Below are 26,325 nucleotides of genomic sequence, written 5' to 3'. Positions count from 1 at the left end.
ATGAGCTGCTGGAGAGGAGCTCTGCAGAGAGGGACCTGGGCGTCCTGGTGGACGACAGGTTGGCCATGAGCCAGCAGTGTGCCCTCGTGGCCAAAAAGGCCAATGGCATTCTGGGGTGCATTAAGAAGAGCGTGTCCAGCAGGTCGAGGGAGGTGATCCTCCCCCTCTACTCTGCCCTGGTAAGGCCTCATCTGGAGTGCTGTGTCCAGTTCTGGGCTCCCCAGTACAAAAAAGACAGGGATCTCTTGGAAAGAGTCCAGCGGAGGGCCACAAAGATGGTGAAGGGCCTGGAGCATCTCCCCTATGAAGAAAGGCTGAGTGAACTGGGTCTGTTTAGCCTTGAGAAAAGACGACTGAGAGGGGACCTGATCCAGGTTTATAAATATCTGAGGTGTGGCGGCCATAGTGGTGAGGCCAGTCTCTTTTCAGTGGTACCTGGAGACAGGACGAGGGGAAACGGACATCAGCTGCAGCATAGGAAGTTTCGCACCAATGTGCGTAAGAACTTCTTCACGGTGAGGTGACGGAGCACTGGAACAGGCTGCCCAGGGAGGTTGTGGAGTCTCCTTCTCTGGAGATATTCAAGTCTCGCCTGGACGCCTACCTGTGCGACCTGGTGTAGGGAACCTGCTTTGGCAGGGGGTTGGTCTCGATGATCTCTAGAGGTCCCTTCCAACCCCTACAATTCTGTGATTCTGTGATTCTGTGAAGCAGACCAGCTGCTGCAGCGGGACAGGGTATGCGTGCATCTTCAGCAATCCTCTCATGATATTAATTAGTTTTCTTGGATCCCAACAGCAAATTCCTGGCAAACCATGAAGAAAATTCAACATCCTGGTGCATCTCTGCCTTGACTGCTTCTGGTAAAGGAACTGTAACAGATCAGCTTCTAGTGGTAGAATCTCCCTGAGCAAATTGCTCCAGATGTATTCCTGGGAGAGGCTGAATTGGGTTGTTTCAGTGTGTTTTTGAACAGCTGAAAGACTGTGCTGAAGGAAGAAAAGGAGACCAAGATGGAGGGAGGATGGAGATCCAAGCATGGCAATTCCATGGGAGTGATCTGACCTATGGACTTTGGACACCTCGTAGTTTCTGCCTCACTTTCCCTGCCCATCCCTATAGCTTCTCCCAGTGCCCAGCTGCAAGAAGTGTGGAGGAAGGCACATGCACCCAATGCACATGCCAGTGAGAGCTGGAAATAAGGCAGAGAGAGAGCTCAGATGTATGGAGAAAATAAGTGTTATCATGAGCTCCAGCACCCAGCTGTGTTTTTATATTTTTTATTTCATCATTGAGCTTATCTGAAAAAAGCCAGACATGGCACTCAGCAGCTTTCAAGGCATTTGGTTCTGCTGTATTTCTCATGGCCATGCACAGAGCCAATGAGCAGTCCCACCTCTCAGTCCCAGGGTCCCCTTGCAGTGATCTCCTCGGTGACCCCCTGCTGTGGGGCGGAGGGGGACGGAGAAGCTCCTGTGTTGCATCCATCCCCAAGACCTTCCAGTTCCACATCCATCTCCAATCTTCTGCTTGGTGGCCAGAGGGACCACGTGAGGAATGACCAACCAGCAAGGATGTGCAGCTCTCCCAGTGCCCCGCACTGAGAGCCAGGCTGATGGTTTCCTTCTTCCCAGTTTTGCCCCTGCGCTCCGTGCTCCCTCCACATCAGGGGCACAGCTTCAGCCACGAGTCCTTTCCCACCCAAAGCCACGGGTATAGCATCTCCTCGGGACGTGAAGCCAGGCAGAAGGCAAAGATCCGGTCTTTGCTTTCAGCATCAGCAAATACCACCTGCCCGCCCCCAAAGTCCAAGGAGACCCGGATGGCCCTGGGCAGCTGGGCGAGGCGCAGGGCTGTCCAGTCAGGGCAGGTGAAAGCGTAGTACTGCCCGAACCACTGCCCCACAGCCCAGATCCCCTCCTGGGGGGTAAAACTGAGGATCCCCTTCCTCCTGACGGAGTGCTGGGCCACCCCCACCGCCCACCAATCACCACCATCAGCCACCTCCACCTCCCAGCAGTGCTGCCCCGAGGAGAAGCCGCGGTCTCCCAGCACGCACGGCTCCGTGCCAAAGCGCTCGGGGCCATCGGGCAGTGATGCCCACACGTCCCCACGTCTCACATCTCGCCCATCGTCAGCCAGGAGGAGGAAAGGGTTGGCGGTGTTCGGGTCCAAGGTGAAATCAGCTGGGGACAGAGGAGAAGCTGCTCAGGACAGGCTACCCCGTGTTATGTCAGGGCTGAACCCATCCAGCAAGGGAAGGGATGGGGTGAATTCCTTTCCCCTGTCCAGAGATCTCCATCGTGGGGTGAGGACCTCTCTGTGCTGGGCTGCCCCAGGCTCGTGCTGCTCTGGTCCTGCCCTCTCCGGGGCTTCCCATGCAATCCCTGGCCAAGGGGATCCCCCCTTCCTGGAGGATGCAGCTGCACCTGCTGTGCAGACACCTGGACCTGAGAGTGGGTTCTCCTCGTGCTGCAAGAGAGGAGCAGGCACACCTGGGCACAGACCACCACAGAACGTAACTCTGAGCCCGGGACTGATCGCCCATGACCTCACATTCCTCTTCCTCTCTGTGCGCAATGGTGGGAGCCAGGATGGCAGCTCAGGTGCCTGGCGCTGCTGGTGGGTCTACAGATAAGCCAGGGGAATCCAGCCGGGGGAGAGGAGGGTCACCAAGTCTCAACCCTATGACAATCCCCAGGAGCTTTCCCCCTTTTTAGCTCTTCCACAGCAGAAGCAGGATGCACTTTCCCCCAGACAGCACAATCACCTCTAAAATCTCACCTCTTTCGCTCCTCTCCTCTTCATTGGCCAGGGTCTCCATCTCTTCTCCCTCCATCTTGGAAATGAGCATTTCTGCAGAACATCAGCAGGAGCAGAGACATGTTCCCTGCTGAAAGTGGAAACTGTGGGACACACGGACCATGTGAAGATGATAAAGAGGACCCTGTTTTCCAGAAGCTCGGGAAATGCTGGAGAAATCACAGCATCCCAGCACAGTCAGCACTCACTGCAGGCTGACGGGGGAAAAAAGGGTTCAGATGGGGCCAGACACCTTCAGTTTGCTCTCCGCTCACTGGACCTCACCAGATCGTGGCTAGAAAGGAGTGTTCCCACAGTGTCCCCATGATGTTTGCAGAGATGCATCGTGGGAATCCCTGCATCTCCCCTCCCCTTGGCCAGCTGCAGGCTGGTGATAAGAGCCCTCTGCGCCATACGGAGCTCTGAGCCCTGCTGGGTCCCCTGCCTGTGCTCGGGTGGGGACACCAGCCTTATCAGGTGCCCAGGTTGTGCAGTGTCATGATGGAGGAGCTCTGACTCCTTACAGGCTTGTCCAGCTGTGTTGTGCTGGCAATGGGTTGTGGGGGGAGATTTTGGCAGGGCACATGTTGCTTCAATTGCTCATCTGGTAATGGGGGATGGTGCACACTGGTCTTTGTGCCCTCCCCCCCCGCCCTCCCCCTCTACAGACACTTTTTCATGTGCCCAGGAGTGATGGCTTCACCCCAGCTCAGCCCATCCCACGGAATTTCTCCCCCCAGAGTTTGTCCTTCCCACTCGCTTCCCCTGCATGTTCCTCCCAGCCCACATACTTGACATCATCAGCATCCCTATGAGCTGCAGAAGCCACGCTCCTCAAAGTGATGCACGCCCCATCAGCACAAACACTTTTATTTTGAGCCGTCAGCTCCCTTCCCCAATGTGGGCCAGGACTGTGCCTTTATGTGCTCCATGTTCTGCTGCTGTGTGAGCCCCCAGCAGCCCCCAAGAAGCACAACAGCATTTCCAGAGCAAAACCTCCAATCAGCAATGCCCGAATTCCTCTGTTACTTTCACTTTTGAGTGGAGGAGGTGCAGAAGGAAATGGGCGTTCTGGATGTGACATCTCATTCAGCGGTTGCATTTCCTGCTCCTGCCCTCCACCCTTTGCTGGCAGAGCCAGGACTGCACGGTTGGTAAGCTTGGGGCTGGAGGGTGGTTTGGCTACACTTGTTGTACTCCTTCTGTCCCCATCCCAAAGCGGGGATCATCCCTGTGAGCATCCCCATTGGGATTGGGCCAGGAGCTTGGACCCACTGCTGTGGGCACTCAGTCAGGTTTCTCACTGCCATCCTGAATGTTTCCAACTCCTAATTCAGGGCTGGATAAGAGCAGCAAGATTCAAAGATTCAAAGAACTGCTTGGTGCGTGCTGCTTTGGGGGGACAAAGCACCCATCTGCTATAAAAGGTTTTAGATTTGTTCTCAATAAAGGACAAGCTACAGCATCTCCTCTAAGGCAGTGGGAAAATAGCAAAGTTGGGCTGCTGATGTAAAATCGAGTTCAACCTTGGGGATTTCAACCTTAGGCTAGTTATTATAGAAACTGTGCTGAAATCAGCAAAATAATCCCTTTAAAAGTACATCACTCCCCATAAGGTTCTGCCATCCTGCTTTTCTTCTCGCCTCTCTGCTCTCCCTTCACTTCCCCTTCTCCATCCTCAGGGTGGGCTTCATGAAGACGATGTTTTTTGGCTGCTGCTTCCACTGCCCTATGCTGGCTGCTGTCCTTTACAGTTTCGTTTTCCACATTCACGAGCTGCAGTCAGGTATGAGCCCCCGTGGCTGTGTTTGCTCTGCCCATGTGATGGCACAGCACAGGCTTTCATCCAACTCACAGTGATTTCTTGCTTTCCTCCCAGCCCCATTCAGCGTGCAGGGCCCCCCTGACCCTGTGGCCGTTGCTGTGGGGCAGGACGTGGTGCTGCAATGCCGTCTGTTCCCGGAGCAGAGCACACAGGACATGGAGGTGACGTGGTTTAGGGACCAATTCACACCCTTCGTGCATCGCTACAGGGATGGCCAGGACCAGTATGGGGACCAGGAGCTTCGATACCAAGGGCGCACGGAGATGCGCCTCGCCAATGGCAGCGTGAGCCTGAGAATTCTCCGTGTCCAGCTGTCTGACAAAGGGTGTTATACCTGCTTTGTTCGTACTGATCTGGGATACGATGAGGCTGTGGTGGAGCTGAAGGTGACAGGTCTGTAGTCTGTGATGTGCCGAACCAAACTGCAACCCACGAAAGGTTATAAAGCAGATGTGTTTACTATGGTGCTGGGTGTGAGGCGGATATCTCCTCCTAGCACACGCTGAGAAAAGCAGCGGTTGCATATTTAAAGACATAACATATAGATATTCATTATGTTCCAAGAAAATGGGGTGGAATTCTGACAAATTATTAATATATTGTTCCACCCTCTTCAGCATGCATCCTAAAATGTGGCGGGGGTCTCTGGTGGTCATTGGATAAAGGCTAACAGTCTTTCTTGATGTGAACTTTCAATCTTTAAAGGGGTTGGGGGTGTTGTGTTGAGCTGAGGCATCTGTTTCACTTTCCAGTCTTCAATAATGGGATGTCTATTCTTCTTTCTTATCGTTGTTTGGTGAGTTGTGAGTTTCCACAGACTCTGCATTCTGTTCTTGAGCTTACTTGTATGCAAGCATCTTGTCCTTCAGCTTGTATCCACTCAAATTACGTGAAAAGTCTCTTCTCACAACATGGAAATGCTGTTCTTGTGACTCATCTGTGTCCCTGTCTTCACACCCCCCAGTACCTCTGATTTGCTTGCTCACAGCCAGCACTCTTCTCTCCAGCCCTTCATCCCACTCTCCTTACACATTCGTCATCCCATTCTTCTATCTCACACTTCATCCCATTCTTCTCTCCCAACCTTCATCCCACTTGCCTTACTCATCCTTCACCCCACTCTCCTCACCCATCCTTTATCCCACCCTTCATCCCATTCTTCTTCTCACCCATCTTTCATCCCATTCTTCTCTCCCAACCTTCACCCTAATCTTCTCACCCATCCTTCATCCACCCTCCTTCCCCATTTTTCATCCCACCTTTCATCCTGCTCTTCTCACCCACCTTTTACCCAAGCAGTGACACCAGGTGCTTTTTTGGGAAATCCTGGTGGTCCCTTCCAACACAAACCATTCTGTGATTCCATAATGCTGTGACTGTGCTCACCAAGTTGTCTCAGAGAGGTGGAACTGCCCACTGCACAGCCACACGTGGCCAGTGAGATGTGCTGCCTACAAGAAATGGTGTTGAAATTATTTTCTTAATATAAAAATGGGTATAGGGAAAAAAAAAGGCAGTGGGCAATAAAGTAAAATATGCTTTTATATTTTAATATCCAGATCTGGGGATTATTTTATAGCAGCCTCCAGGGCAGATGTTTATGGAGAAGACTGGATAAGGGCGCTCTCTGTGCACATAAACACAGAAACATCACAGAACAGCTTGTGCTGGGAGGACTTTAAAGCCCTCCAGAAGAGGATGCTCAGGGGAGAGATCATTGCTTTCTATAACTATCTGAAGGCAGGTTGTAGTGAGCTGTGGGTCAGCCTCTTCTCTCGGGTAACTGGTGATAGGACTAGAGGGAATGGCTTCAAGCTGCGCCAGGGGAGGTTTAGGCTGGACATTAGGAAATAGTGCTTTTCTGAAAGAGTGGTCAGGCACTGGAATGGGCTGCCCAGGGAGGTGGTGGAGTCACCGACTCTGGAGGTGTTCAAGGAACGTTTGGATGTTGTGTTGAGGGACACGGATTAGTGAGAGCTATTGGTGATGGGTGGATGGATGGACAGGATGATCTTGAAGTTCTTTTCCAATCTTGGCGATTCTGTGATTTTGTGATTCAGTTCCACCCCCTGCCAAGGGCCGGTTATCCCCCAGCCTCGTACCCAGCATCACCCCCACCCCATAATAACCCACAACCACCGTTTCCTGCAGCCAGTGGCTCAGCTCCGCTCATCGCACTGCAGCGCTACCAGGACGGCGGCATCCGCGTGGCGTGCCGCTCGGCAGGATGGTTCCCGCAGCCCCAGCTGCTGTGGCGGGACCCCCATGGGCAGTGGCTGCCCTCCCTCTCTGAAAATGTCACCCAGGACGGCGATGGCCTCTACACAGCAGAGAGTGTCCTCGTCCTCGCCAGTGGTGTGAGCCAGGAGCTGGCCTGCGTGGTGAGGGCTGCGCTGCACAACCAGGAGAAGGAGTCCGCGTTCTCCATCGCAGGTAAGTGGAGCAAGATGGTGCAGGCACAGGCTGTCTTTTCCCTGGAACAGACATAAATCTGTGTTCTGTTACTGCTTGCAGGATAACCGAAGCCCTATGGAGGTCTTTTATTTTTCAGATCCCTTTTTCCAAAACGCCAGACCATGGAAGATCGCCCTGAGCGTGGTATTGGTTGCAGTGGTTGCTCTCTCCATCGTTGCTGTTTATCTGCTGAAAATGAAAGGTACAGTCCTGGGCTCGGGCTGGGGCCCCTATCTGACTCACTGCTTGGGCTCTGGGGAGGTCTGGGGGGCAGGGACCCCTCTGGGATCATGTGGACACCACCGCCTTGTGTGGGGTTGGAGCTGCAGATGTAGATAACCAGAGTGGTTTTTTAAACCACTGATGTTTCTTTCTTCTGTTTTTATTCACAGGAAAGTATGAGAAAAAAATAGGTAAGCTCCACTTTGCCATGAGTTGGAAAACTGGAGAATTCCCACTGGCTGATTAGATAAGGCATTATCTTAAGGATGGGGTGGTGGAGGCAAAGGGGTACAGTGCAGCCACAGAAAATTAAGGAACAGATTTCTGAAATGACAAAAGGACGAAATTGTGAAATAATGCTGCAATTTTAAGTAAGCTCATGGCACAAGCAAAGAGAGGGCAAGGGTGCTGTATATTGGCAGAGCTTTGCTCTGCAAAAGGCCCTTCCTAATAGAGGTGGCAGGTTGGGGTTTCACATTTTGTGTTGCTGTGATGGTAACGAGTTCCTCTGGTTCTCTTTGCAGCAGCACAAGCTGCAGAGCTGGGTAAGTCCTATCCTCCCTGGTAGAATCCCCTTGCACTGCTCCATGCAGCCCTCCAGCTGCCCCCAGTGCAGTGGATCCATCACTAACTGGGGGGTCTTTCTCTTTGCTGCTTAGGGGACCGCGACTCCACAATTGGTAAGGCTCATTCTATGCAGGCGGCTGTGGGAGAGGTGATGTCCCAGCTGGTTCCCACACCCATTTGTGCTCTTCCTTGTTTTGCAGAGAAACAAGCTGGGGAACTTGGTGAGTACCGTTCTTCTTCCTATGTGGGAGATGTTTCAGTTGATCTGTTTTCCCCTGAGTATTGCATTTACACCGTGGTTTGGGTCTGCTGCTGGGAAATGAAGAGGTGACAGATGCTGAACTCACTTCAGAAGCATTGCCATCCTTTATGTTTTTAAGTAACTCCCTGTACTTCTCCTATACTAAGAAAAAATAAATGCTTTCTGTTTGCAAAGAAGGCACATACAGACAGTAAGTATACACGTGAGTCAGAACCAGCAACGGGTCTGTGTTTATCAGAACTGGATGGGGCACTTCTCATAAGCAGACAACGAAGGTTGGAAGCCACGCACCATGAAATGACTTTCACAAATGCACCAACAATCTGGGAACCATGCAGCTAAGTGGCCCATCATTAACCCAGCCAAACTAGTGCTGTGGGTGTGTTCGGGTTCTCTCTCATCCGTGTTTGTTTTCTAATGTTTTTTCCAGTGTGGAGAAGATACGCAGTGCCGATTGAAGACGGTAATTGAAGCACTGCCTTCCGGGGGCTGAGCCCTCTTTGCTTTACTCTCATTTCCTGCTGCTCCCCCCGCAGTGATGCTGGGATGCTCACACTTTGCAGTGCTGTGCTCAGGGCCCTGCTTGATGCATGCCCCGCTCCAAGGCACACCTAAGAGCCCTGCGCCCCAGCCAGCAGCGCTGGCCTTGCTCTGGGGATGTGGGGATTTGCTCAGCCTGGAGTTGTGCTGATGTTCCTCCTCCTGCTTGTGGTAGAAACTAGATAATCTTTGAGGTCCTTTTCAGCCCAGGCCATTCTATGATTCTATGATCCATGATTCTCCTCTCTGCTCTGGGCTCTCCACAGTTCACTTTCTGCTCCTCACGCCAACGCTTTGCACATCTTCCCACTTCTTTGCGCCCTTCCCCCTCTTCCTCAGCAGGAGAGCTCTGCCCGACGTGTGCCTCCCTCTGCCCCACAGTGAAGGTGGTTCTGGACCCGGACACTGCCCACTGCGACCTGATCCTGGCTGATGATGGCAGGAGTGTGAAGCGCACAGACCGACGCCAGGACGTCCCCAGCCGCCCCGAGCGCTTCGATCCCTGGCGCTGCGTGCTGGGCTGCAAGGGCTTCACGGAGAGGAGGCACTGCTGGGAGGTGGAGGTGGTGCTGGATGGAGGGGGCTGGACTGTGGGCGTCTCTCGAGAAGATGTGAGGAGGAAAGGGGAGATTGAGTTCAGCCCAGAGGAAGGCATCTGGGCTGTGGGGCAGTGGGCAGGGCAGTTCCAGGCGCTCACATCTCCGCAGCGCACGCTCCTTCCCGATGTTCACACTCCCACGCGGGTCCGGGTCGCTCTGGATTACGAATTGGGCCGGGTGGCGTTCTTCAGCGTGGATGAGGAGAACCCCATCTTCACATTTCCACCGGTGTCGTTCCATGGGATAAAAGTCCACCCCTGGCTCTGGCTGGGTCCTGGTACGCAGCTCAAAATGTGGCCCTGATGAAGAGGAGGAGGAAAATGAAGGCAACGCGTGGGATTGATCCCTACTGATAAACAACCAGCCTGTATCTGGTGGGATGAATTTGCCATCTCCATCTACAAGGGTAAATGATGTTACCTCTCTGGACCTCTGCCCCAGGGCTGTTTAGTTTTAGGGATATGCTTCATCTGAGGCCAGATGTGCTGTCACACTAGCTCCTTCACTCATCTGATGTCCAGTAGGCATGGACCTTTCCAAATGAAGGCTTTACCTGTATGGCCAAGTGCGTTTTTTAATTCCAAAAATGAATGAGGATACGCTTGTATGCAACACAAATAGTCTGTTCACACTCAGCCCAGGAGCACTGAACCTCACTGCAGAGAATTCCAAAAGGAACAGCTCAGAGATGCAGCATGAGCTCGCAGCAAGGTTCTCCAGGTGTTTGCTGGAATATACAAGAAGAAGCTTCCTCTATAGCAGGACCCCTCATGTGAGCACTGCAAGAAGAGCCAGAGCCAAAGTGGGGACACTGAAATCTTTCCCATTCTCCTCCTTTACCTGTGCAGAAGCTTGAGATCCTGCAGAACACAGGCATGAGCTCCTGCTTCAGGTATGGCAGCGGAGGAAAGTGGAAAAGCCATCTGAGGAACACGTCATGATTGCAAGCCGAAAGTAAGACTTCCAGCTAAGAGTAATTTCAGGCAGGAATAACACAGGGCAGGTATGGTGGTGGGAGGGTAAGCACTAATGAAGAAAGCAGTGTTGCAAAATAGCATGCAGGGGAATGCTTCACTGCTACTATCAGTCATTATTTCTTAATTAGTAAAAACTAATTCAAAGAGAGAGCAGTGACAGTGGTGCAATGCATTCCCTTTTATAAAAAGTGGTCCATTGCAATTAGGTAAACATCTTAATAAGTAAGATCCGTTTTCAGATGGGTTTTCAGCAGTTTCACAGTGACAAAAGGCTGCACAAAACAAAAAGCATACCCTGCCGGAGCTACGGGGTGCTACCAAGAAACACAGTGCCTCCCAGTTACAACTTGATTAACGTGCATTTGTGTATATACATATACACACATCCGCATACCCATGTGCATAGGTAAATCTCACCTTTGAGATGCTTTGGGCAAATCAGGAGGGGAGAATGAGGCAGAGCTGAGGAGGATGCACAGACCACAGCAGCCAGCAGAGGGGAATCGTGGTTCTGGGGCCAGCACCAAACTTCCCATACTGATGGGAGCAGAAGCAATGCAGTGCAAGAGAGGAAATCATGTGCAGTCTTAATCCTGGGGACTATGAGAGACGGCAGGGGGAACATCTGATCTCTCCCTTCCTACTCCATGCATTCTGTTGGAAACCACTGCTGCAAAGTCAAAAAGCAGCCCCCAAGTCCTGCCTCTGCTGCTGCCTCCAACTCATTCACTGCAAGCTGAACAGTAACACTGCAATTTGGCTCCTTGGATGATCAATATTGCTAAATCTGGAGCCTGGGGGACTCACAGATGGGCAGCATCAGTCAGACAAAAATCAAGACATCTTTTCAGATATATAATAATATTTGGGGTAGGAACAGTTCTGAGAATCAAAACACCTGGACTGTAAATTATAAGTAGATTTGAGGAAGAAGTCTTGCTTATAAACACTTCAGGTTGAAAATGTTTACATGTTTTCAGACAAAACAAATGTAGGACTACCTAAGCTGGGGGTGAGAGTTTGAGAAAGGAATGACAGATAGCAAATTGAGGGAGGTCATTCTCCCCCTCTGCTCCATTCTTATGAGATTCCACCTGTGCTCCGCTCAAAGGCCTCAGCACAGAAAAGATGTGGATCTATTGGGGAGAGCCGAGAGGAGGTCATGAAGGTGCTCAGAGGGCTGGAACACCACTCCCATGGAGGGCAGGGAGAGCTAAGTTTGTTCAGCCTGGAGGAGAGAAGGCTCTGGGGAGAGCTCATTGCTGCAAACCATTCTGTGATTATATTCCATAATTCTGTGATCATGAGGTCAAGGTCTGCCTGAGCATTAGTTTGCTGGTGGGAGGTGGTAAAATATTGCCTTTGTATCACTTGGGGGTTTTGTTGATGTTTTTTTCTCTTGGCCTTTATTAAACTCACACTATCTCAATCCATGAGTTCTACTCTTCCTGTTCTCTCCTCTTTCCTGCTCTGGGGTCAGTGGGCAAGCAGTAGGTGGGTCCTTAGCTACTGTCTGGGATTAACCTCTGAGTCCACAGAATAGAGAACCAATGCAAAAACCATCCTAGTCAACATCTGCCCTTGGAGCTTCTGTGTGACCCCATGTCCTGAGCCCTGAACTGCTCTGTGGGCCTGGGAGGCAGAGACAGCTTGGCTGTAGGAACTGAAAGCAGGAAGAGCTGCAAAGCCCAGCTCCTTCCTCTGCCTCTCATCTCCTTGCCCGCTCTGTGCCGTGGCTTCTCTTTAGCGACGGGTTCTAAGAGTTAGGGTAGTATGGTTGTGTTTGGACTTAATGATCTTGAAGGTCTTTTCCAACCCGAGCAGTTCTATGATTCGATGATTCTCCCAGCAGTGCTAAAGCTGCCTTGCAGTCCAGCAGAGCCATCCCCTGCTTGCCTGGGAAGTCAGAAAGAAAGGAGCCCTTTTGACACCACCAGCCAGCTGAGGCCATGCGCAGAATCCAGCTCTCCCCGGTCCGCCAACCAGGCTGCCGTCCCAGGTGGAGGGCTGGAACCCAGGGAGAGCTGCAGAGGAGCTGCTTTGAGGCAGGGGAAGGGGCATAGCTCAGTGCAAGGGACACTTGTCCCGGGGTTGGAAGTGACCCAGCCGTCGGGCTGTGAAGCATGGGCTGCTCCTGTGTGCGACCCTCACCCCTTTATGGTGCGGAAGCAAAAATGACGGAGCTGGTCTGCACTTGGATGGAGACTTTTGCAAGGAGCCGTGATGCGGCAGCACGATTAAAGCGGGAGGTGATGCTGAAGCACAGCAGATGAGTTTTTGGCTTCTCCACAAACCACAACTTCCCCCCCAGCAGCTGCGGGTGCTGATACAGGGCCCGTCCAGCCCCTGCAGCCAGAAGGGAGGCAAAGCAGCAGGAGAGCAGACACTGAGGGGTCATGGTGAGCGCAGGGGAGCGGTGGCCCTTGGGGTCTGGGTGCTCGGGGTCTGGGTGCCGGGGTCCATATTCTCTGAGTCTGAGTGCTTGGGCTCTGGTGCTTGGGACGTGTACACCTGTGCAGAGGAAGCTCTCGTCCTGCGGCTCATCTCCTGGCCCACGAACACAAGTGTGGCAGAGGCTCTTCTGGCAGAAGCGTGTTCAGGGAGCCCCTTCCAGCCCAGCTACAGCTCTCCGGGACCAGGAGCGTGAGGCTGCAGAGATGCCTCTGAGCCCCTGCTTCTGCAGCACTGAGGGTGGCAACGGCCGCGTGGGGGGAAGCAACGCCACAGGGCGTTCGCCGGGTTTTGTCTCTCCCTGAAGCTTTGGAGGAGGGCACAAGGGCAGAGATGGTGCTTTCTGAGCCTGCTGTCCACTGGGGTGCTGGGGATGGAGGAGGTTGGGCTTGGGGACTCCAGAATGGCCGCCGTAGGAGCGCAGCAGGGCCAGGGCTGCACCCACAGGCGCACACAGCTCGGCTCTCCCCGCAGGCCATGCGGTTCCCCGCTCTGCTGCTGCTGATCCTCGCAGCCCTGCCGCCCGCAGCCGTCCCCACAGCCCCGCCGCCGCCCTGCCCGTGGGAGATGAACAAGGTGAAGGACATCGTGGAGGTGAACTGCACCGGGCGGGATCTCGGCGCGGTGCCCGCCGGCCTGCCCGAGGACACGGGCATCCTGCTGCTCAACGCCAACCGCCTGCCGTCCGTCTCCACCGCCGCCTTCCAGCCGCTGCCCGCCCTGCAGGACCTCGACCTGTCCGACAACGGCCTGCGGGCCGTGCACGCCGAGGCCCCGCTGCCCAGCCTGAAGGAGCTGCTGCTGTCCCGCAACGCGCTGGAGGCTCTGCCCGCCCTGCAAGGCCTGCCCGCGCTCACCCGCCTGGCCCTGGCTCACAACCAGCTCCGCGCTCTGGCCCCCGCCGCCTTCCGCGCCGTGCCGCGGCTGCAGGACCTGGACCTGCGGGGCAACGCGCTGCGGACGCTCCCCGAGGACGCCTTTGCGGAGCTGCGGGCGCTGAGGGACTTGGATCTGTCGGACAACGCCTTGGAGGAGCTCCCCGCCGGGCTGCTGCGGGACCTGGAGAAGCTGGAGACGCTGTGGCTGTCGGGGAACCGGCTCCGCGCCCTGCCCTCCGGCTTCTTCCCCGAGGGGCACCTCTTCGCCTACGTCTTCCTCACCAACAACTCCTGGCACTGCGACTGCAGCCTGGTCTACCTGCGCTCGTGGATCCTGAGGAACGAGGGGAGCGTCTACGAGCCTGAGAACGACCTGGGGAAGACGAAGGTGGAGCTGGCCCCGGAGAAGGTGCTGTGCCACAGCCCCAACGAGCACCAGCACAAGCCCATCATCCGCTTCAAGCCCGACTGCGGCCACGTGGGGGATGCAGAAGAGGATGAGTATGATTACCCCGATGTGGAATTGACCACTGAAAAGCCTCTCGTGACTTCCTTGCCCTAGCACTACTCTCACACTCATGGTGGTCGCTAGATCTGAAATGATTTCCAGGCTGCTTGGCAGGGGTGGGCATTGTCCTAAACCAGAGTTTGGGGCTGAAATGTCAGGTTTTGGGCAGTGTGGGAAAGCTGAACTGGCTTTGTCCGCTACGTGCTAACTGCTTCTGCTCAAATGACACACACAAATGCATCACACTTTCACTGAATAAATATTCCCTTTGCCCGAATTCCATATGTGGGCTAATCCATTTCATTCGACCTCTAGTGGTTCTGGAAGAGTACAGTGAATGGCAAATTTGTTTTCAGTACTTGGGACTACAGAGAATAGAGTAAATGGCCACTCATACGCAGCTTCCTTTTGCAGAGAAGTGCTGGACGATTTTAGTTAGAAAGCACAACAGATTTTTTGGAGCGTCTCAGAACCATTTTGAGGTCTCCAAAAATGCAGCAGGGAGCGACTTCTTTGCAGGTCCCTCATCCTGCCTCAGCACTTACTGTTTCCAGGCATTTTAGGTCCATTTCCAGGTGCCAGGAGCTCTGCAATGGTTGTGATTTGATGATGTTGGAGCCCAGCTGTAAAACATTCTTCTTGGCTCCAGGGAAAGAGCCTGGCTGGGAGGGCAGGTCCTGCTGCTGCAGTGAAACTCAGGAGGAGCTGCACTTGTCTGGGGAGTGGGGAAAACCCAAGGGGAATTATGAGAAGGTGCTGCTTTGGGGTTGTGGACTTGGCCATCGCTTCCGACTGCTGTAGTTGGAGGTATTTCACTTCCCTCTGAAGGGCCCACATGCAGCAGTGCTTATTTTTTCCCCAGTGAAAGCCATGTCACACCAGCAATGTCTCTGCTCTGGTGGAAAAACCTCATTCATTTCCATCCATGCCACACATCCCCAGAAGTGTTAACTTTGTTCAAGAGATGCTCCAGTGTAATCCACTGCTTTTGATATCCAAAAAGTAAGGGGCCAAGAACCATGGTGTTCTCTCGAGAAAATGTGAGGAGAAAAGAGGAGTTTGAATTTGGTCCAGAGGTGGGCATGTGTGCTGTGGGGCAGTGGGCAGGGCAGATCCAGGCACTCACATCTCTGCAGTGCACGCTCCTTGCCTTGTACTCCCACGTGGGTCTCTCTGTCCTAGGAAGTGGGCCGGCTGTCGTTCTTCAGCATGGATGAGGAGATCTCCATCTTCTCATTTCCACCAGTGTCATTCCATGGGATCAGAGTCCACCCCTGGCTCTGGCTGGGTCCTGAAACATGGCTCAAAATGTGGCCCTGATGAAGAGGAGGAGGAAAGCAACTGCGCTGTGTGTGTGCCACAGCCTGCAAGCTCTCAGTAAGACAAGGTTGGAAGGATTGTGGGGAGGTCTCCACTGCAATCTCCTGCCCACAGCTGGGCTGAGCGCAGAGCTACCTTTGTGGCTTTGGGCACTGTTGTATCATCCGAAATCCGGGAAGAAAACTCTCTAACTGCAATGCGGTGTGAGAAAGAGGTATTCCTTTATTCCTCACAATATGTACCTGCTGACAAATCAAGTGCACGCTCACAGCGTTCAGGTTCTGCATTTAAGACATACACGTGCAGTACGCTGGCATACACATTCATTCCCTTCCAGGAATTCAATACATTCTGATGTCCCTCAGGTAACGTGCGGTTGATTTTAGGGTGGTTGGATGCTCACTTACTTTATCCCCACTTTTCCATTACCTGCTCCATCACAGTGACTTCTGGCCGACTTTGAGCTGTTTACCCCCAATCTGGCAAAATTCCATTGCTTGTGAGGCTATACTGAGCAACTTCCAAAGCAACGGATGTGAAATCCGAGCACGAAGCACCTGGTGGATGCAGAGATAAGGATGGTTACTGTGAGCCCAGTGCTTCTTGTGAAGCAGAATTAAGAGAAGACAAGGCTGCGTGCGTGCGTGCGCACCAAAGTGGAAACGGAAAGTTTTAGAGCTGGCACTCATCGATTCCTTTTGCTGAACGAACACATCGGTCCTTGCACCGACTCTCTGACCCTGCTGCTAAACAAACCAGGCCGGACCAACACCACACAACCACTCAGCGCCTCTCCTTATTACTTCTTCCAGCCGCCTCCACCCCCTGTGGTTGTTGCGGCGATGAGGAACCGACCCGTGCAGGACCGGCACGGCGGTACGGCAGCACGTGGGGGGAGCACCGACCCGGCGGGCGCCGATCTCGCGAGAGGTGCGTTTCGATCTCGCGAAGGCTCGCCGCCATCATCCCGCGAGAAGCGCGCTTTGCTCTCGCGAGAACGCGGCCGAACCCGTGCCCTTGCGGCGGCATGGCGGGGTACTGGGACGGCCCCGAGGGCGAGCGGTGTCCGCAGCGCACCTGGCTGACCACGCGGGTGGGCGCCGCCGCCGGTGAGGGCCGCTGAGGGCCGGGAGGCGGCGGGGGGAGGTCCCGCACGGTCCCGCTCCCGCTGACGGCCGCGCTCTGCTTGCAGGCCTGCTCGGCTCGGCGTACCGCATCATCCTGCTCCGGCCCGGCTCCGCGCTCGCCGCGCTGCAGATGGCGGCGTCGGACACCGTGACCATGGGTAAGCCGGCTGCGGCGGCCTCGCGGCCCCCAGTGCGTAACCCAGAGGCCCCTGCCCCTCCGCAGCCCCGCGCCCCGCCGCCCTCCGCGCTCCCGTTTCCGTTCCCCCGGCGCCCGGCCCGGTGTCCCCTCCCGTAATTCAGAGCCCTTCCCCCTCCTCCCGGCCCTGCCGCAGCCCCGTCCCCTTTGGCCGCCTTTCCGAGCGCCCCCGGAGCGCTGCACAGCGGCCGTGGCAGCGTTCGAAGCTGCTGCTGTCAGTGCCTGAGGCCCCAGCCCGGCGGAAGGAGCGTCCTGTGCTGAGTGCTGCGGAACTGGGATGAGAGCGTGGGCTGTGTTCAGTGTTTACAGCTTGAAGGATGCTTTTTGTGCAGCCTAGAGGAGAAGGTGCGTGTGTTCAGTCCTTACGTGTACTTCTGTACATGTATATATGTATATACACGTGTATATGTCCAGTTGCTGGACAGAAGCGTAATGGAAGCAAACGTACCTTGCTTCTCTACTTCATGTCAGTTAGGCATCATTATTGAGTAATAAATGATGTTTTGAAGAGTAAAAACTGCTTGTGACAGCAGAAGGAAAATCAGCGTTTGTCCTCATCATTCATTGGCTGCCTCTTGCCAAGAAGAAGCAATGTAGTTGTCTTATTATAGCCTGCAAGAGCGAGGATGCTGGAGGATGAAGCAGCAACCCGAGGGCTGTTCCAGCTGCATTTTGAAGCCCTCAGCCCCTGGCACACACGGGCTCAAACTCACCTCAGTTTTCTGTCTCGTTCAACGCCTGGGCCACCTCTATCTCTCCCCCAGCAGCTCTGCTCTAAACCAGAAGCCAATTTGCACATGACCCAGGTCTGCAGCTGCCTGCTCAGCTCTTCAGTAGTAGCTCTTCAGATTTGAGCCGTAAGAGCTCATTATAATGGCCCAGGTCACATCATCAATTATTGCTTGGATAAACCTTGTAATCCCAAACCAGCACGCTGAGTCCTCCTACTGCATCACATCTGAGGATAACTGCATGCTGAGCCTGAGCAGCTGAGGCCCTGTGGGTTTTTTCCGTGCTCCAGAGCAGAGAAAGCAGGGAACTGAGGGGCTGTGGTCCATGGACTCTGTTTCCTGAGTGCTCTTCTTAGCTCAGCATAATCACATTTTGTGCTGGAAAACTGCAGAGCTTTGTAACATGGGCTCGTAGTTTATCCGTTATCGTATAGACTTCACTGTGGATGTTTTTGGGTTGGTGTTGTTCCCAAGAAGGGTGAAGTGGGGTCTGGAGATAGTGCCTGTGTCACATCTCTCATCAGAAATCCATATGGTGAACCAGAGCGGCTTCATTTTCTTCTTTCTTTCCAGAGGAACTGCTTGTGGCTCCGTGCCTCCCAGCAGCACGCTTTGCCTGACGAGAATCATAGAATCATGGAACGGCCTGGGTTTGTGCAGGGTCGCCAACCACCAGACCGGGCTGCCCAGAGCTTTTGCTGAGTTTCTCTGCCTTCTGTTCGCAGCTACGCTGGGCGCCGTGTTCGGGCTGACCACCTGCCTCAGTGCCCAGGTGCGGGAGGAGCACGAGAGCCCCTTGGACTATTTCATTGGGGGCTGTACCACAGGAGCTGTCTTAGGAGCCAGAGGTAAATGTGGGTGGTGCCTGGAGTGGGCATGAAACGAGCCTGCTCTGTTTTTGTGAACCTTTCTTAGGGAAAACGGGAAAAGCACCTCAATGTCAGGATGATTTGGTAGCTTAATCTCTTCATCTCTGTGTGTGAATTCCATTTCGTGCTGGTTTTGCTGACGCTCTGTTGTAGAGCTGTGCTCAATAAATAGTGCTGCAGGGGGAGACCAGAGCTGACATGGAGGAGATTTACAGCACGAGGACAGAGCTGACCCAGCACTGCCCATTATAACTACTGATAATTTGAAATTGCGGGATATTAAAAATGTTGTTGTGGAAATCTGTGTCATCTTGGCAACAAACGTGATTTGTTATACATGGAAAATACGATCTGTCATCTGTTTTGTGAATTCCTCTTGCAATCTGAGGGTCGGCCGTGTCTTTCAGCTGTCATTCCCATGACGTTTCTAGGCTAGATTAAGTCCTGCAGACACTGATACAGCTCTGCTTTCTGTAGGCATTTGCAGGCTCAGTGGTAAAGGACTGAGATTTTATTTTTAAGTTCCAATTGTGGTAAAATCAAGTTTCTCTTTCCTTGGTTGCTGAATTGAGAGTTTGAAGCAGTGCTTGTTGTAGTCATTGAGATAAGCAATTAGGGTTTCCCTGTATAATGAAACGGGGCAATGAATTATGGATGGTTATATCTCAAACTGTGGGCAGAAAGCATGAGAGAGAACGTGGAAATAAATACACTTCTCTGGTTTCTGTAGACAACCAGTGGTACTAATGGTCAAGGAACATGCAGAGTCTGTCCTGATCTGCTTTGTTTCTAAGAGATCTTTCTTACTGCTTGTTTTTTTCCAGCTCACAGTTACATGACCGGAACCGTCGCTTGTTTGGGCTTTGGAACTACTGCTGCATTAATGAAGATAGGAAATAAGGAAGGCTGGAGGCTAACGGGGCCTCCCAAGCTGTAAATGTGCCATTCCACCCTGCAAGCTGGATCTTGAGTGCTGTATGTAATGAGACGCTGTGTAATAAAGAATACTGTCAAATGGGCTGTCACCAGGTTTGCACATCATCCCAGTGTTGGTAGGATTGAGCTGAGATGCAGAAAGGAGGCGTGAGGAGAGGCTGAGAGTGTGGTGTGGTTCATCCTGGAGAAGGGAATCATGAAGAGGCGATGGGATCGGATGTTTTCACAGGTTCGTGGTTAAGAAGAGATGTTCAGGTGCAGGGTGAAAGCATGGAAGGTGGTGAGCGTGGGTTACAGAAAGGGAAATTGTGCCTAGGTATAAAGAGAAAGAAAAAGATCTTATAGTTGGGATAGATCACTGGAAAATGGACCCAGAGAAGCTAGGAAATCGTAGCTTTTAAGGACACAAAATTCAGCCAGATGTGGAAATATGAGGGTATAGGGACAGGATGTTTGGGGGTGGGGATATGAGTTCTTGGAGATGGGGAAATTGGGTTGTGGGGCTGGGAGGCAGCGGGGATGGGACAGCAGGGGGTTCTGGCACTGCCTTCACCCTCCTGCCTGAGAGGGGAAAAAATCCCAGCGCCATCCTCAGGGAACCCTGCTGTCTGACCGCCCCGTCCGGGGCACTGGGGTCATGGCCCTCCCTCCAGGCCTGTCCCAGCTCCAGCGCCACAGCCACGTGTCCAGGCTGGGCTATAATTACCCACACACATTCCTGGGGGGTCACAGGAGCGTCCCAGAGCTGCGGCGGGCGGTAAGGTGGGATGAGCGCGCGGTCGCAGCGCAATGCGCAGCACAGCAGTGCAGGACGTGGCACACGGCTCACAAAGGACACAACGCTGTGCAATGTGTGGGGTGCTCCATGCACCGCATGGGGACGGCGATGGGGCACGGAGTGGGACGTGCACGGCAGGGTCAGCGCGGTGCAGAGCAGCCACCAAGCGTGGTTCGTGGTGTGTGGCACCAATGGGATGGAGTGATGGCTCTGTGGGGAGCTGGGCTGCCAGTCGTGGTGGTGGAACAGAGGTGGTTGTGAGTGTGGGGCAGCAGTTGGGGGGAAGGGATGATGTGGGGTGCTGGGCTGTGGGGCTGTGGCTTTCAGGCGGATTAGCTGTGTGCCTATAATTTCATCCCGAGCTGTGCAGCAGAGGGTTGAGCACTGAGACAGGTGGGGGGCATCCAACTCAGCTAAGGAACAGGATAAGCCCGCAGGTCTCATCTGTCTTGGCAAGAGGCATCAAATTCAACTGTGGGGCCGTAGCAGAGTGTGGTGGTCTCAAGCCCTTGGCAATGGATCCGGTGTCTTCTGCCATCGGGCAGCACCAACAGCAGCCCCGTGTGCCCACCCAGGACAACCTGGCTGTGGGGATGGCACCCTGACCTCACTCCACGTGTTCCCACAGGCAAGATGTGGGTCACAGAGGGGCCAGCCCCAGCCCAGTGGCAACTGCGGGATGGGGCCCACGCCAAACACTTCCTGGCCACGGCCAATGACCTCCGCACCGCGGGACAGCTGGTGGATGTGGCCGTGGGCCCCGAGGGTGACGTGGCCCATGCTGTGGTCTTAGCCTCCGTCAGCTCCTTCTTCCTATGTTTCCTGGAGGACAGGACCCGAGAGATGCGCCGGGGACCCCCATCTCGTGTCCCCCTGCCACCAGGGGCCACACTGTGGGGCTGGCGGGCCCTCCTGGCCTTTGCCTATGAGGGAACTGTGCCCCACGGCAGGGAGAGGGAGGTGGAAGAGTCTGCTCGTGTCCTGGGGGCTCCACGGGTGGTGGCTGCCTGCGCACCCCGGCCAGAGGGCGACCACCAGGAAGGGGGTCCTGAGGCCCTGGAGGAGCAATGGGAGACACTGAGAGCCATGGAGCAGCTCCACGCCAGCGGCCTGGGCTGTGACCTCCAGCTGCAGGCAGGGGATGAGGTCATCCCAGGTGAGCTGGGTGTGGGGGCCCCTTGGGGGGAGTGGGAATCGGGTACTTGGGTCCCCTGGGGGGGAAAGTGGGGACAGAGGGGCAGTGCCTCCAAGCAGGGATGGAGCAGGAGGTGTCCTGTGGCTGGTCCTGTGGGAATGGAGGTGGGGATGGGATCAGTGGGGGATACCTGAGTGTCTGAAGGTCGCTTAGGCACCGGGTCCTCCTCCAGCCCCCATCCTTTTTCCTCCTTTCTCCTAGTTCAGCGGCTGGCCCTGAGCTGCTCCTGTGACTTCTTCCGGGCTCTCTTCACTTGCCCCATGCGGGAGTCGACCCACGACCCCACGGCCCCGCTGAGCACAGGACTGACCCCCGCAGAGCTGCGCCTCCTCCTCTCCTTTGCCTACACGGGGGCTGTGGTCGGGCCGTGGTCTGCGGTCCTGGAGGCAGCCGAGACCTCCCTGCGCTACCAGGCCTGGGGGCTCCTCACCCTCTGCCTGGATGTCTTCACCCACGGCCTGACCCCAGAAACCGGCCTGGACGTGCTGGCCTTTGCCGTGGCTTACGGGCTGGCCCAGGTGAGCCGCACAGCGGAGGACTACGTCTTGGCCACCTTCCCTACTGTAGTGGCCACTCCAGCCTTCCTGGATCTTCCTGCCCACCTTCTGATCCGCCTCCTCCGCTCTGATGGTCTTAATGTCCTCCATGAACTGGAGGCTTTGGAAGCGGCATCCCGGTGGCTGAAGGCCAATGGGGATGGCAAAGAGGACCTAACCAAGGAAGTTCTGTCGTCTGTTCGCTTTGCCCTCATGTCCGGCCAGGAGCTGAAGAAGATCCCATCGGTGACCGCAGGGGTGGTGGACCCAGGGCTCCTCCGCCAGCTGGTGGTAGACAGTTTGTCCCCCATGGTCCAGCTGCCGTGCCGGGTGCGCTCCTTGCAAGAGGTGCTGGTGGTTTGTGGAGGAGACAAACTGACGCCGAACATGGCTGCCCGGAAGCCCAGCAGGAACCTCTGGTTTGCCCACCGCTACCTCAACGCCGTAGGGCTGGTGAAGCACGTGGAGTGGAGGGCACTGGGGAACTTTCCCGACGGCCCACGCTTTCGCCATGCTGTGGCTGTGGTAGGCAACACCCTCTATGTCCTGGGTGGAAAGCGCTACTATGGGATCCGTGACACCCTGGCCAGTGTCTACAGGTGAGGGCCATGTGGGGCTGGAGGAAGGACTGGGGGGAGGGAGAGCTGCTGCATGGACCCAGGGGGCTCTGCATGTGGCCCCGAGATGCTCCAGTGTCTGCTGGCCTGGGACATCTGCCCCTAAGGAGCCTCCTGCCCTGGAACGTTGTGGGGTTTGTAGGGGATCGGGCAGGGAGGGCCCCTCCTGGAGCTGCCATTATGGCATTGGTGTTGCCAAGAAGAAGATGTCCCCGTGCAAGGGACCGTGGAGCTCCAGGGCATTGTCAGATTGGCTGCCTGTGGGTGGGTTGTTGCTCTCAGCAGTGCTGACATCAGCTGGTGCCATTGTGGACAGCAGCTAGCCTCTTGCTCCCTTTCCCTCTCAATACCAGGTATCAGCCCATGGACAATTCCTGGGAGCGCCTGGCCAGCATGACCTGTGGGAGAAGCTACTTTGCTGCTGTGGCACTTGATGGCTCCATCTATGCCCTGGGGGGCAGCTCGGGTGATCTCTACTGCACGGACACTGTGGAGTGTTATAATGTGGCCGCTGACACCTGGAGGTGAGACCTCTCCACTTGGATACCCGTTTCCCCTGCTGTAGCAGCCCCTGGCGTTGGTCAGTGGTGCCCACTGAGTGCTCTTTGTGTTGCTGACACTCCAGGAGAGGAGTCACAGTTGGGCTGTGATGCCTGTTGGGTAGTGAATGAGTTGGCTGGTTGTATTCATGAGGGTCTGTTGGCTCTGCTAATGAGAGGAATCATTTAAATGTCTTCCAGCTATGTTTCTTGGATGATCCATTGGGTGTTGGCCAATACTGCCCGCTATAGGGTTCTACTGCAGCTCTTGGGTGTAGCCTGCTGAGTGCTCAGTGGATCCATGGCTAGCAGTGCCAGCAGGGCAGGATGGGGTAGCCCTGCTTTACCTGCCCTTCACCCCTCCCTCTTTTCTCCCCCAGGAGGTGCCAGTCCCTGCCAATGGCTCTGTGTGGACACGCAGCGTGTGCCCTGGATGGTGCCCTCTATGTGTCAGGGGGGTGTGACGAGGCGTACCAGTGCCAGACAGCCCTTCTGCGCTACATCCCAGGTGCACCAGCCACACTCCTGGCCCCTATGAATGGCCAGCGAGCTGGCCACATCATGGAGGAGGCGGGTGGGCAGCTCTATGTGGCCGGGGGGCTGTGCCAGCGGGACGGGCAGACTGGCTACAGGGACCAGCTGGCCTTTGAAGTCTACAGCCCCAAGCTAGATATCTGGGTCCTCCTCAGCCCTTTGCCCCACGCCCATGTAGTGGGGGGTGCAGCTGTGCTGGGAGGGGAGCTGCTTGTGCTTGGAGGGTACAGCCATGAAACGTACCGGGACACCCACTTGATCCATGCCTACCAGCCGGGCGCCCGGCGCTGGATCACCCGCGGCACTTTGCCCCATGCCTATACTGACCTCCAGGTGTGTGTCCTCACTGTCCCCCCAGCACTACGTGGCCCCAGCTGCCTCGAGGACCCCTCGAGATCACCTGATGCCCTCTGTAACACTTAGGAGTCATTCAAAGCTCTGTGCTCCATACTGGGCTCCCAGTGGGAACTTCTATGGGGCAAATGTCCCCCAGGCTCCTCCCCAGTCCCCAGGGAGTCCCCTGCACTGTGGGACACAAAGACCACACTGCACACCACCACATGTACCTCCAGGAATGCTCATGATGCTGCCCCGACACCCCAAGCCCTTCGGTGGGAGCTGAGGATCTCCCAGTTCCCCCACACCCTTGTACTGAATAAAAGTGGCTCCTGAAATGCCTGCCTGGGTCTCTTTTGTTCTGCTGGGGAACCCAGACGTTCGGATGGTTCTCTCACAAATAACAGGAGAGCAGGGACTGGAGAGCTGGGTGGGTGATGGTGGGGACCAGGGCTGCCTGCATTCTGGGGTCCACTGGGGAGCGGTCAGGGAGGGCTGGGTGCCTACGTAATTGGGACTTGGGATCAACAGCCATCTTGGAGCTCGTGGGGGACCATGAGGGAATAAGAACACAGCACCTGCGGAGTTGGGGGTGAACAGCATCCACTGCTTTTCCTGTCCCTACAGGTCCAATTGCGCTTTGGGAGAGAGCCAACAAGTTGATGCGGTATTTCTTAGCCTTGACAAATCCACAGTCTGTTCCCAATCAACATTTAACACCCAGAAATGTGCTCCGAGAGGTCTCGCTCTGGGATTTTTCCAGGTGCTGAAGGCCAAGCTGTAGTTCCCTGGTTGACCTGTTGGCCTTTTTTAAAACGGTTGCCACATTTGTGTTTGTCAAGTCACCAAGAGCCTCCTTCTATCTGTAGGACCTTTCAGCGATGGCAGAGAGCAACACGCAAGGACGTCACCACCCTCAGCAGGTGTGGAAAGAGCCGGGTGGGTCTCACGGGCAGCAAAGCAAGTCTGGGAAACTCCAAAAGCAGATTGAAGAGAGTTCTCTGAGCAGGAGGGCTGCCCGCCTATGTCTGCTGTTTGAGAATTGAGGAGGCTTGTGGGAGAGGTGATGGAATGTGGCTGCGTTGGCCGCAGTGATCAGGATTTATATTTGTGTTATAGGGATATGTCTGAGTTCAAAATCATCTGCTTTCGGTGTGAGATGACACTCAGGGAAAAGGCAGATCCTTGCTGAAACTTGCAGGTGAAAGAACGTGAGAAATGAGAAACATCACGGTTACAAAACAGTTCTGTAGGAGCATTGCAAGGTCTAAGTTACGGTGCTAAGAACAAAGATAACCGCAATCGGTGTAACCTCACCTATCTGCAGCAGCAGCAATCTGACATTTCCATGTATGTGATTCGTGGCTGGGAATGGCAGGCTGGAAACAAAGCTCCTGCCTGGAGGAAATGCTCTGCTCTGTGCTGCATTCTGCCCTTTGGCTCACTGCCTGGTTGGGATAGCAAGCGATGTGAGAAATGTGTCTCCAGGCCTTCAGCTGACAGAGGGATCCTTCCATGTCCTGTGCAGCTCCTGCAGGCAGAGCAGTGGGTTAAATGTGGGTCATGGGAAATGGGGATGAAACGTCATGGAAGGATGTGGAGGAAAAAAAACATATCTACTACTTTTATCAGCAACAATCACGAGATATTCGTAGCAGGAGCAAAAAAAAAAGGGAGGAAGGGAGGAAGGAAGGGAGAGAGGGAGAAAGAAAACTGAAGGAAAAATGGAAATGGAAAAAAGGGTAGGGAAGGGAAGGGAAGGGTAGGGAAGGGAAGGGAAGGGAAGGGAAGGGAAGGGAAGGGAAGGGAAGGGAAGGGAAGGGAAGGGAAGGGAAGGGAAGGGAAGGGAAGGGAAGGGAAGGGAAGGGAAGGGAAGGGAAGGGAAGGGAAGGGGAAGGGAAGGGAAGGGAAGGGAGGAAGGGAAGGGAAGGGGGAAGGGAAGGGAAGGGAAGCTCACAGCTCTGTGTTCTCCTGTGCCCTTGTTCACCACCCAGATCCATCAGTTGCCTGTTGCAATCAGATCTGAAATGACCCTAAAGGATCTTCTCAGTTACACATCCTGATATTCTTAGTCCTTATTCTTAGCACAGCAATAAAACTGAGCATCCTGGAGACAATGCCCAGGAGAGGTTACCTGTGGCAATCAAGACAAGAGAGCTATTACTGTCATGGCTACTGTTCTGCACGTAATACTGATCTTGTAGACTGAACTATTTCTTCATTTACCTGCTGAAATGTACTGCACAGTACCTGGATCTAGACTTAATGATTTTACATCTTAATCTTAACATTTGTTGTGCTGTTCCAAGTGGCCGTTGCTCAAGCATCAGCCTATGATGTCCCACTCTTCTGGCTCCCCAGAAAAGTCTCCAATTCCTCCAGTGCAGGTGCTGGCTAAGAAATGTATTGTGGTACATTTTAATATACACAAGGTTCCCATTTGGATGGATTTAGCCTCTTCTTAACCTTGATGATCTCTTAACCTGTCTGTGGATGTTCACCTTCTTTCTCGTTTGTTGCCCATTT

At 54.5% G+C, this 26,325-nt stretch overlaps 5 protein-coding genes across 13 annotated transcripts; 4 read left to right on the top strand and 1 right to left on the bottom strand.

The window, feature by feature from the left end:
- Positions 1-351: 351 nt before the first annotated feature.
- Positions 352-3,742, bottom strand: LOC104914643 (E3 ubiquitin-protein ligase TRIM7-like). 6 transcript variants are annotated; one of them, XM_085211355.1, is made up of 3 exons: positions 3,594-3,742; positions 2,785-2,906; positions 352-2,186 (listed from the first exon to the last, which is right to left on the bottom strand). In XM_085211355.1, the coding sequence occupies exons 2-3, from the start codon at positions 2,852-2,854 to the stop codon at positions 1,666-1,668; spliced, it is 591 nt and encodes a 196-aa protein (XP_085067481.1). In that variant the 5' UTR covers positions 2,855-2,906; positions 3,594-3,742; the 3' UTR covers positions 352-1,665. The 6 variants fall into 6 exon arrangements, with proteins under 6 accessions (XP_085067481.1, XP_085067482.1, XP_019465530.2 ...); XM_085211356.1 differs by having other exon boundaries at positions 2,785-2,893; positions 3,594-3,736; XM_019609985.3 differs by lacking the exon at positions 3,594-3,742 and adding an exon at positions 3,056-3,393 and having other exon boundaries at positions 2,785-2,893.
- LOC100539172 (butyrophilin subfamily 1 member A1-like) lies at positions 3,727-11,677 on the top strand. 3 transcript variants are annotated; one of them, XM_085211349.1, is made up of 11 exons: positions 3,727-3,956; positions 4,485-4,588; positions 4,682-5,020; positions 6,779-7,060; positions 7,179-7,283; positions 7,474-7,494; positions 7,831-7,848; positions 7,963-7,983; positions 8,071-8,091; positions 8,563-8,595; positions 9,054-11,677. In XM_085211349.1, exons 1-11 carry the CDS (start codon positions 3,865-3,867, stop codon positions 9,572-9,574), a joined length of 1,557 nt encoding a protein of 518 aa, XP_085067475.1. In that variant the 5' UTR covers positions 3,727-3,864; the 3' UTR covers positions 9,575-11,677. The 3 variants fall into 3 exon arrangements, with proteins under 3 accessions (XP_085067475.1, XP_010723073.1, XP_019465529.1); XM_010724771.4 differs by having other exon boundaries at positions 3,800-3,956; positions 7,828-7,848; XM_019609984.3 differs by having other exon boundaries at positions 3,861-3,952; positions 7,828-7,848.
- A 137-nt stretch (positions 11,678-11,814) lies between these two features.
- LOC104914642 (uncharacterized) lies at positions 11,815-14,362 on the top strand. The gene is made up of 2 exons (XM_010724769.4): positions 11,815-12,647; positions 13,174-14,362. Exons 1-2 carry the CDS (start codon positions 12,645-12,647, stop codon positions 14,137-14,139), a joined length of 969 nt encoding a protein of 322 aa, XP_010723071.2. The 5' UTR covers positions 11,815-12,644; the 3' UTR covers positions 14,140-14,362.
- A 1,993-nt stretch (positions 14,363-16,355) lies between these two features.
- NDUFA11 (NADH:ubiquinone oxidoreductase subunit A11) lies at positions 16,356-19,353 on the top strand. Its single transcript, XM_085211358.1, has 4 exons — positions 16,356-16,514; positions 16,598-16,690; positions 18,185-18,307; positions 19,153-19,353. Exons 1-4 carry the CDS (start codon positions 16,433-16,435, stop codon positions 19,263-19,265), a joined length of 411 nt encoding a protein of 136 aa, XP_085067484.1. The 5' UTR covers positions 16,356-16,432; the 3' UTR covers positions 19,266-19,353.
- Positions 19,354-19,540: 187 nt separating this feature from the next.
- On the top strand, positions 19,541-24,137 carry KLHL33 (kelch like family member 33). 2 transcript variants are annotated; one of them, XM_010724768.4, is made up of 5 exons: positions 19,541-20,021; positions 20,671-21,198; positions 21,439-22,372; positions 22,744-22,914; positions 23,310-24,137. In XM_010724768.4, the coding sequence occupies exons 2-5, from the start codon at positions 20,676-20,678 to the stop codon at positions 23,884-23,886; spliced, it is 2,205 nt and encodes a 734-aa protein (XP_010723070.1). In that variant the 5' UTR covers positions 19,541-20,021; positions 20,671-20,675; the 3' UTR covers positions 23,887-24,137. The 2 variants fall into 2 exon arrangements, with proteins under 2 accessions (XP_010723070.1, XP_085067473.1); XM_085211347.1 differs by having other exon boundaries at positions 19,985-20,021; positions 20,480-21,198.
- Positions 24,138-26,325: the final 2,188 nt, after the last annotated feature.

The sequence above is a fragment of the Meleagris gallopavo genome, chromosome 30, assembly GCF_905368555.1.
Source record: "Meleagris gallopavo chromosome 30, MGAL_WU_HG_1.1, whole genome shotgun sequence".
NCBI classification, from domain to species: Eukaryota; Metazoa; Chordata; class Aves; order Galliformes; family Phasianidae; genus Meleagris; species Meleagris gallopavo.
This window is presented reverse-complemented; position numbering and strand designations above follow the sequence as displayed.